At 40.8% G+C, this 10,896-nt stretch overlaps 1 protein-coding gene across 1 annotated transcript; it reads right to left on the reverse strand.

Annotated features, from left to right (window-relative positions):
- Positions 1 to 8,238: 8,238 nt before the first annotated feature.
- LOC122278711 lies at positions 8,239 to 10,562 on the reverse strand. The gene is made up of 2 exons (XM_043088893.1): positions 9,244 to 10,562; positions 8,239 to 9,082 (listed from the first exon to the last, which is right to left on the reverse strand). Exons 1-2 carry the CDS (start codon positions 10,560 to 10,562, stop codon positions 8,239 to 8,241), a joined length of 2,163 nt encoding a protein of 720 aa, XP_042944827.1.
- Between the last annotated feature and the right edge of the window lie 334 nt (positions 10,563 to 10,896).

Here is a 10,896-nt window from a genome sequence, read left to right on the forward strand (position 1 = left end):
TGGCATATTGAATCGGTTTCTCATGTTTTCTAGGAAAGCTTTCTGGCTTGCTACTTGGTTATGGTTTTTATTTTCTGATATGTTGAGCATTGCACATATAACGTCATGAGAAATGATATTTGCAGTCATGGTTGTGCAAGCGTTACTCAGTCTTTTTGAAAAAAGTGAATTAATATGGGATCTACATAAAAAAAACTAATTTTTTAATCGTTTGCACACTCCACGACTGTATGTAGTATTACTTTAACATCATATTCCTTGTAGAAAATACTGGTAAGTTTAGTAGTGATTTTAAAGCTGTGCAATATATTAGATTTAAAATCACAAAATTGCTTTTTAGATCTAGTCAACCCAAAATGCCTATTTTAAAAGCCAGCATAATATCCTGGTATCTTTGGGCATGCCTCCTATATATGTATAGTGGTAAAAACAAGAAGAGCAGTGCTGGTTAAAATGGTTTCAGCTGATATTGAAAGGTAAGTTGACGCTGGATAGAATTGCGATTAGCAGGCTAGTCTCAACAAAAAATTCACAGGGAAGAACACAAGAGAATCGTCCAAAAACACAGAGAAACATCTCTAATGTTCAATTCAAAATTATCAAATAAACAAATGTCGAAAATCAGCCCACAAGCATGGCTGTATAGCTGAAAATCGTCATCATCAGAATTTTACCAAAAATAGCAAAATTCAATAATCATATCAAAATTAAATACGTAACAAAAGAAGTAATTTGCCAAAAATCTAGCTCAAATTTGGTTCAGAATCACTTCCTAAATGATAAATGAAATATTACCATAAAAGGAAAAAACTAACTAAAAATCATGATTCGGAAGAGAAAATAGTGAATTTTAACTTCGAAAAAGATGCTTGCCAAGCATAGCTAGGTGGCCCACCGAAAAAAACTTTCTGAATTGGGGTCATATGTGCGATTCTGATACCCCGTAGCCAAAGTTATGACCAAAATACCGAAATGCATCCAAAACTACCACAATTAGGAAAAGATCACGATGACCTGTCATCTTTGCTCTGATCTACCAACTTAAGGTATCTCAGTGCATTCAATGTGCCATCTGATAACTTAGCATCATCTGACTCGAATCTTCTTGCATCAATCGCCTCGGTTGGAAAGAACTCGTTCTCAAGTTCACAGTAGCTTCATTGGAATCCACAAAACAAAAACTCAGGTGTTTCACATTAAAGACATTAGAAGTCCTCAAATGGCTGGGGAGATGCAGCCTGTAGGCATTATCATTGATCTTCTGCAGAATCTCATAGGGTCCAATCTTCTGCTCCTTAAGCTTATTATACTCTCCAACAGGAAAACAATCACGAGTTAATAATGTCCAAACAAAATCACCAACATCAAAAAGTACTTGACGACAATGACTGTCGACCTGAAACTTATACTTGGCATTGCTCTCGTGAATGACCAGTTTCACCTGCTCATGGATGCCTCGAAGATGTTCTGCCATCTCATCTGCCTTAGGACTCAAATGACCTACACGTGAAATAGGGGCTAAGTCTAGCACCCCGGATGGATTCTAACCGTAGACAATCTCAAATGGGCTCATTCCTGTGGTTTTGTTCTTTGATCAGTTATAGGAAAATTCTGCTAGAGGTGACGCCAAATCCCAATGCTTCGGTTTAGTTCCTGCCAAACACCTCAAAAGTTGCCCAAACTCCAGTTCATAACCTCGGTTTGATCATCTGTCTGGGGGTGGTAGGTACTGCTGAAATTTAACTGTATCTCCAGTTTCTCCTATAAACTCCTCTAGAAATGACTCATGAACTTGGTGTCACGATTTGAAGTGATTGATCGAGGAACACCATGTAAACGCACAATCTCTATGGTGGTGAGGAGTAGCGTACAACGGCTTAGTGCATCTGCGACACTGTTCAGACTCCCTGCTTGATGTCTCAGCATAAATGTGAACTACAACAAGTACGCCACCCACTTGGCATGCCGTCTACTCAGCTTGTGTTGGCCATTGATGTACTTTAGGGCCTCATGATCAATGATAAGAATGAACTCCCTTTGTATTAGGTAGTGACGCCCATGCTTTAGGGATTGAACTATGACATAAAACTCTAGGTCATAGGTGGAATAATTCTTCTTTGATCCTGATAGCTTCTCACTGAAAAAGGCTATTAGGTGCCCATCTGACTCAAAATACCACCAATGCCAACCCTAGATGCATCACAATTTACCTCAAACACCTTTTTAGAATTAGAAAGTGCCAAAACTGGTACTTCTGTCATCTTCTGCTTGCCCAGTTGAAAACTGGCCTCTGTCTCCTCAGACCAATGGAAATCATGTCCCTTAAGGTACTCTGTGATAGGAGTAATCAGTGTATTGAAATTTTTGATGAACACACGATGATCTCCTGCTTGGAGATTGAGGCCGGGGTTCCAGTACTGATATATGGCATAAAATCATGAGTAAATAAAAGCAGACGATGTCGATCGGTGTACAGACAATAAAATCGATGATAAAGTAATGATGGTCAAATAATAGATACTGAATAATATTTTCTTGCTAAATATGTATTAATCACTTAACAATCTGAGTATGTTTAAAAACACTAGTCTCAAAACTTGCCGACTCAAAACCTACCACTGGAGAGCCACCTGCCGACTCAAAACCTGGCTTTTCTGGGTCCTAAGACTCCGGGTGATCATTGAACGATCGCCGGATCCCCTCTAAGAGTGGTTACGTTGCACACACCACTATTTTGTTTTTTTTTTGTTCGTCTATTTTTCAGTGCTTTTTTTGGTTTTAGTTTCTATTTTAGTTGTTTTAAACTAAGCGGCTGATGGGGTTTTTTGATCGGACACAACCCGGGGCTTGTGCTGTGGAGAAAGGTAGTCAGTGTTACGGCCAGTGGACGTACGACCAACCTCTGATGGAGGTTCTGTGGTCCGCACACGAGCTGGGTACTCGTGCTGTGCTTGGGCTCTTGATGCCGTCATCTGGGGTGGGTGTGCTGCCGAGCTTTCGCTGCTACTCGATTTCTGTGGTGGTCTTATTTTTGTATGGTAGTGTAGTTTTTATGTTATTCTATTAGTAATAACTTAGGAGTAAGCTTTTGCACTTAGTGGTCAAAGAAGTGATGTCCCTTAATCCATATTCTTAGAAGGTCGGACGGGCTGGTCATTCTGTTTTGTATAGAGTGCTTTCTCTCTTCGGAGAGGTTTAGAAGTTAAAACAATGTCCGCTACTTTGTGTGCGGGGTTGCTCCAGAGCAGATGCATAGGTTGGCTTATAGTCTGGATTTTTCTGTATTGATAAGTCACATTTGTAACTTCGTTATAATGAATGGATTCACATTTTCAAAAAAAAAAAAAAAAAAAAGCACTAGTCTCAATTTTCATCTTTAAAGGGACAAAAGGTGCTCCAGCTTATTAATTCTTCTTCTACTATCCAAAAGCAACCTTTAATGTTGCTGGCCCACCATGCCATACAGTACTCATGTACTTGTTTTCTATCCAAATATACCGTTCGATCGGGCATATAAGATTAGATATAATTGTTTTTAAAGTCATTGATAAAAAATAGCTCAAGACACAGATCACATTGCAGATTTTAGATCAGTACTTCAGAGTCGACACCCTAGCTGTTTCGAACTGACAATTTTTATTTTATTTTTATAATTATTATGAGGATGAGAAAAAAAGAAAAGCTATTAACATAGCTGAAATAATGCAGAGAAAAACTTCCTTACGTTCTCATTGAAGGTGTTGGTATTTATACAGAGAGTAGCAGTAAATAAAAGGGTTGTACGAGAAGTTGAAAAGAAATATTATTTGTACAACTTGAGAGAATTGCTAACTGATTTATCTATAGCAGTAAATAAGAAGGAATATTGGTCTGCTGTTGTTTGTGGCGTGGTGCATGACTCTGCCATTCTGTTATTGCCGAGCTGCCCTGTATGCATTCCATCTGTTTGTCAAAATGTGTTGTAGATGAGTCACTAAGTCTAATACGCCCAGTTGAGTCTAATGGGGTGTCAACCACATTGAGACTCGAACGAAAAAGATGAAACTTTTTTGCAACAACTGGTTTGGTGAGCACATAAGCTATTTGATCATTTGAATTGCAAAAACAGACTTATAATGTCTTGGCAGCCACCCTATCTCGAACGAAGTGGAAATCAATATCCATATGCTTGGTCTTGGCATGATATACTGGGTTCACTAAGAGGTAAGTAGCTCTTATGTTGTCACACCACAAGCTAGGAGCTTTAGGCAGAAAAATTCCTAGATCACGAAGGATGGTTTGTAACCAAATGGTTTCAGCTGCAGAAGATGCAAGAGATTTATACTCTGCCTCAGTTGATGAGCGAGCCACAGTGCTTTGCTTTTTGGAGCTCCAAGAAATAAGGTGATGACCCAAATAAATGCAATACCCTCCAATTGATCAACGATCATTAGGGCAACCCCCCAAATCAGCATTAGAGTATGCATGAAACTGAAAACTGGACTGAGTCTTGAAAAACAGCCCAAAATTAATTGTGGATTTTAGATACCTTAGGATATGCTTGATTGCACTCCAGTGAGAGGCTTTGGGAGTATGCATAAATTGGAAACTTTATTTACTACAAAAGAGATGTCAAGTCGAGTTAAAGACAAGTATTGAAGTCCTCCAATAATGCTATGGTAGAGGGTAGCATCTTCAAAATCAGATGGATCAAATTTTGACAACTTGAGAGAGGCTGCCATTGGTGATGAAATGGGGTTTTTTTTTTTTTTTTGATCAAGAGTCGAGGTCCCTTAACAGGAGACCTCTCCCCAATATATTAAACTTAGGCAAAAAACTTTGTGCATGGGATTACAACCTCTTTCCCAGTCACAAAATAACCTACTAAAATAGCCAGAAAAAACATTGTTCCCTAACCAGAAGTACAAACGGAACATAGCTACAGACATTGCTGTCAACTTAAAACAGAAATACAACTTAAAACAGAAAAACATTGCTACAGACTTAGTGACAGCACTGGATATATGGCAGCCCAAGTTTATCAGTGCGCAACACTCCTCTCAACAAGTGAGGTAGTGAGGTCCAGGATTCCCAAACCTTGTTGATTCCTTGAGATCCCAACCTAGCCAAGAAGTCAGCAGCTGAGTTTCCTTCCCTGTAAACATGTTTCAAGGTGAACATGATTTGCTGTAAATAGGTCATAAGCTCCTCCCAAAATTCTTCAAGGTACCATACCCCACATGAGGATGAATTGATCCAGATTATAACCACCTGGGAATCCATCTCTATTTCCACTTGAGAGAAATTCTTCTGTTTTATGAGTCTGAGGCCATGTAATAGAGCAAGGAATTCAGCAAATGTGTTAGTACCTTGTCCAAGATCAACTGCAAAGGCTGAAATCAATCTCCCCTCACTATCACGTATCACCCCTCCAGCTCCTGCCATGCCCGAGTTGCCTCGGCTACTCCCATCCACATTTAACTTGTACCAGCCCACGTTTGGTCTAAACCACCTAATCAGCTTACAAGGTTTCAGTTTTGGGGATTTATAGGGAATATTCAGATCCAATAAAATCTCCTCATCTCTTGCACTCAAAGGCTTAGTCACTTTGAGTTTTTCACTTAACTTTACAATCCAGAATTTTATTTTCCTCCATACTTCTTCTGAGTTGATGTCTCTTCCTTCCATACGCACACTGCATCTTCTAAGCCATAACTGCCATGTGACAATGAAGGGAATTATCCCTAGTAGCAGTCCCTTCGTGGTTGATTTAGAGGCTTTACTGAACCACTCTTGCACCACTTCATACCAGCTTTGATACCGCCTCCGCGGCATACCAACCTAAATTGCGCACCTCTCCCATATAGATCTAGCCATCTCCCCCGTAGCTAGCACATGATTGAGGTCCTCATATCCACCAATTTTACAGCAGTTACATTTTGAGGCCAAAGGAATTCCTGTTCGGCGGATATGGTCATCCACACTTAAGGCTTTTTTGACACTTCTCCACATAGTAACGGAAATATTTTTAGGAAGGCTTGGGTGCCACAGCCATTGTGCCCAATTACTCTTTGGAGATTTTATCCTCAAGACCTCCCATGCACTTTTTGTTGTAAAAATTCCATCTTCCTTGGCCATCCACACAAGTAAGTCATCACCTTCTTTTTGACGACTCAAAAATCTGAAAATTTCCCCTGCTTTAGGTTCTCCAACTAGGCTTGTTAATAGTTCCATATCCCATTCCCCATTCAACTTGCACTCTTTAACCTTCATATTTGGATACCTAGAGATTGGCATCCTTTCTCCAAGCGTCTCTTCCCCCATCCATTTATCAAGCCAAAAGGAAACTGACCCCTCTCTCGGTCTCCACTTAGAGTTCTCTAAAATGAGTGGAACACACCTTATCACCATCTTCCAAAACTGACTACCTTTGTTTGGGTTAATTAAGGAGACGTGGTCATTTTTCACATATTTTGCTTTGAAAAAGCTGGCCCAAAGAGAATTTCCAGTTAATAGTCTCCACGCAAATTTCGTGTGTAGTGCTTTCTGAGTTTCATGCAAATCACGAATCCCCACACCACCTTTCCCTAGCGGCTTACACATGATGTCCCAAGATTTCCAATGCTTTTTGGGCTTTCCATCCTTGTAGCCCCAGAAAAAATCAGATAAACACTTATTGATGCTGGAGAGGACAGATTTTGGGACTTGCAGCACTGATAACAGATGAACTGGAATGCTACTAAGCACATGTCGAATTAGCAGCAGTCTTGCACCACTTGACAACAATCTCGCCAACCATCCTCCAATTTTCTCTCTGATTTTTCCAACCAGCTCCTCAAAATGGATGGCCTTAATTCTCCCAGCTATGATAGGTACCCCCAAGTATTTAAAAAGCAGTCTACCCTCTAAGAAACCCATGTAATTTAAAATAGCCCTGCGCCTTGAAGCGGAAAAATGATTAGCAAAAAAAATTGCAGACTTTTCCTTATTCACCCTCTGGCCAGACCAAGCTTAATATAACTCCAGCACCTCAGAAATGGACCAAATGGACTGTTTACAGCCATTTAAAAATATTACAATATCATCCGCGTACAAGAGATGAGATATAGTAGGGACCTCTCTAGCATGAGTAAAAGGTTTGATCTTGCCTTCTTGGAACTTCTTCTTTAACAGTCTCGTTAGGATCTCCTCCACAATAATAAAGAGATACGGGGAAATGGGATCACCCTATCTTAGTCCACGGCCCCCTTGGAAAAAGCCTTTTGAAGTGCCATTCATAACCACTGAATACCACGGGGAGGATATGCATTGCCAAACAAAGCAACAGACCGGTTCAGAGAAATCAAAGGCTGCCATGACTTGAATGAGGAACTTCCAGGCAACAGAGTCGTATGCCTTAGCCATGTCGATTTTAAGAACTACATTTCCACCTCTTACTTTTTTATTTATGGACTGAACCATCTCTTGCGTCAAGCTAATATTCTCCAAAATGCTTCTACCTTGAATAAAAGCTCCTTGTTCTTGGGAGACAATGCGAGGTAGCAGTGGTGCTAACCGACCCACTAAGAGCTTTGAACAAGTTTTATAAAAAATTGAATAGAGGCTTATGGGGCGAAACTTGTCAAAGCTTTTTGGATTTTCAATCTTTGGAATCAACACCAAAAAAGAAGAAGAGAAAAATTTTGGGATTGGATTACCTCTAAAGAAGTCATGGACAGCAGCGACAACATCTTTAGCAAGGATCTCCCAGCAGGCTTTAAAGAATCCTGAGCCAAAACCATCTGGCCCCGGACTACTATCAATGGGGATGGAGAAGACGGCATCTTTTATCTCTTGGATTGAAGGAAGCTCCAGAATATTCAGATTTTCCACTGGACTCACCACAGGTTCAACTAAACTAGTCAAATCAGGAGCAGTTCTTAGATGGGATTCTACCAGAAAATTCTTGAAAAAATCAACAGCACCCTCATGAACCTCTTCAGGGGACCTCAACCATCTGTTATCACCTATTTCCATCTCCCTTACCACCCTATAGGTTCTAGAAGACAGAGCAAGGAAGAAATGGGCATTACCCTCTCCCTTCTCAAGCCATCTTTGCTTAGCTTGTTGGGCGAGCCTCGTTTCCTCCCTACTCTCCCATGTATGCAGCTCAGCCTTCGATGCTAACAGGTCCAGTTCAACATCTTCAGAAAATCCCATCTGAAGTTTTTCTTCCAGGCCACTTATCCGTTCCTCCAGCCCTTGAATATGGGAATTAGTCTAGCCAAAAACCTCTTTGTTCCATCTTCTCAACACCCCTTTAACAGCCTTTAATTTATTTGCCAACTTAGCCATTCCTTGTCCGACCTGATCCTTACGCCAAACACCTCGCACACAGTCATGGAATAACTCATGTGAGGTCCACATATTCTGGAATTTGAAAGGGCTGAACCCATACGGTTTATCATTTTTCTCCATGGTCATCACTAGCGGGGAATGGTCTGAGTTTTGTCTAGGCAAATAGGTCATCACCAAACCTGGAAATTCCAGCATTAGTTTCGAGTTAATGAAAGAACGATCCAATCTTGCCCAGCTACGAGCTCTTCCTTGCTGCCCATTACACCACGACATCTTGTTTCCTTCAAACTTTGTTTCAATCATCCCCACCGCATCAATAAAATCATTGAATTCCCTCATAGCAATGGTCGCTCTGGGTCTTCCTCCAATCCTCTCATCATTATTACGGATAATGTTAAAATCTCCCATAATTATCCAAGGTGTGATTCCGGTACTCAACAAGCTCAAATCCTCCCAAAGTCTTCTACGGTCCAGGTATGAACATTTAGCATAGACAAAAGATGTGAGGATTTGTTTGTTCTTCTCTTCAACCATTAGTGAGATACTTTGACCCTTGATGGATTGAACAGTAACCTTTACCTTGGTGTTCCATAGCACCCATAATTTTCCTCCAGCCTCCTCATTAGAAATACATCCCCCAAACTCCAGTCTATTCTGAAACCGAACCATACACTGCTTATTGACAAAAGGTTCTGCAATGGCTACCACATTCACTTTATATTTCTTTATCATTTTAATCAATTGCTCTTTGGAGGTACCAAGTCCCCTTAAATTCCAATATAAAAAAGGATTCATAAATTCAATTTTGATGGCCTGCTCTTGACCCTAAAGGAACTCCTCTTTCTAGAACCTATACCTCTTTCACTATTTTCTTTTAGTATTTCTTCATCTGAGAAAATTTTCTGGGTTTTTTGCAGGTGCACTAACTCTTGCGCACCTTCAGAATCAGATAGGGAAACTGGTTCCATGATAGGCATCATTTCCCCCACTTGGTTCACAGCTTGGTTCTCCATATCTATCTTATTTTGTGGCTCTTCCCTTGCTGCATTCTGCATTTCCTGGTTTTCCTCCAACGTCATTGGCACAAATGATACAAATTCCTCCTGTAGTATAGGGGAAATATCTTCTGCCCTTTCAGCTTGTTCATCTCTACTTGGAGGCTTTCTTTGAATCTTCTCGAAAGCTTTTTCTATTTCTTCTAGCTCCCCCTCTTCTATTTCTTCTACTAGAAAAATGTCATTGTCGTGTACAGCTTCCTTTTTTGATACCAAGTCTGATTCTTGTTGCACAACCTCTTTCCCCTTCATCCTAGAGGACTCTCCTGTCTCAAGCCTTGTAATAGCTTCCGATTCAACATTCCACTTTATACTTCTCAACCCCTTTTCTTGTGCTGGTTCCTCCACTTTTCCTGCTTCTCCTTCCTTTGTTATTTTCATCTCTAAGGTGCGTTTCTTTCTAGACTTTCCCATTTCATCTATACCAGGATTTTTATCTGTTTTTTTGCAAGTACTTAAGTTATGGCCTTGCATCTTGCACTTACAGCAATACGCTGGCAGGGTTTCATAAAGGACAGCTTCGTATCGACTTGAAGGGGCCCGAGGAACACCAATCCAAAAACCATCTATCGGTTTCGTCGCTGCATCCATTTCAATACAAATCCGAGCTCCATCAGTTCGGGTGGCACATCTAGTGCTGTTATCACTTCTTAAATAAGTACCAATAGGTAGAGCAAGGTTCCGAAGGTAGGATTCATGATAAAAGTTGGGCGGAAGCCCAGGAAAAACCACCCATATCGGAACCAAGGATGGTTCCGATTCCTCTGAAAAGTCTGTAGACCACTTGAAAATCCTATAAGGACTACCTTCAATCTCGCAGGCTTCTCGAGCAAAGGCCTTATGATAGTCATCTTCTTTAGCAAATCTCAGGAAAACATGCCTTGGGGATTTCATACTAGAAACGACTGGTTGGGCATTTAACCCCCACCGAGTTTGAATAAAAGCATGGATAATGTCTAAGGAAGGATGTTGCCGAATAAATTTCAGAACAAGAGAGTACCTGAATGGCTGTGTAGACTGCTCCAATTCATCTTGGGAGAACCAGATGTAGGTGTCGCCGTCCAGCACTTTTGGGGCACGCATCAGCACCACCACTTCGGGAAGGGGAATCGGCGTTTGCGAAACCATATCCGCGAAGGTCCATGGCCTGGAGCTTGTCGGCCGACCCTTTAGGCCCCCGGCGGCTGCCATACTCCTTAGGGGAGACCCAACCCTAAAACAGAGTATCGCTTTCTATTTCGCTCGTACGGACTTTTTGACTTTGTTGCTCTGCGTTACTTATTACTTGGCTTCTACCTAAAGAGCCTTAAGTGTGGCAGAAAGTTAGAAAGTCCTTAATGTATTTGTGGTGATGAAATGGATTTGGCAAGGAGCATTTTGCTTCGAATGAGCAAGTTCTTAATGTATTTTCTCTATGACAACAACAAAGCAGTAGGCATATGATCAACCTCAAGTCCAAGAAAATAAGAGAGGATGCCGAGGTCTTTAATTGGGAAGGCACGGCTCAAATCATGAATAAGCTTGT

This window comes from Carya illinoinensis, chromosome 10, assembly GCF_018687715.1.
Source record: "Carya illinoinensis cultivar Pawnee chromosome 10, C.illinoinensisPawnee_v1, whole genome shotgun sequence".
Classification (NCBI taxonomy): Eukaryota; Viridiplantae; Streptophyta; class Magnoliopsida; order Fagales; family Juglandaceae; genus Carya; species Carya illinoinensis.

Excerpts from the sequence above, each read along its gene's own strand:
- LOC122278711 (XM_043088893.1), bottom strand. The coding sequence starts at position 10,562 with ATGGCAGCCGCCGGGGGCCTAAAGGGTCGGCCGACAAGCTCCAGGCCA. Across the intron at positions 9,083-9,243 it reads GATTCTGAAGGTGCGCAAGA|GGGACTTGGTACCTCCAAAG; the intron begins GTTAGTGCACCT and ends TTGGAATTTAAG.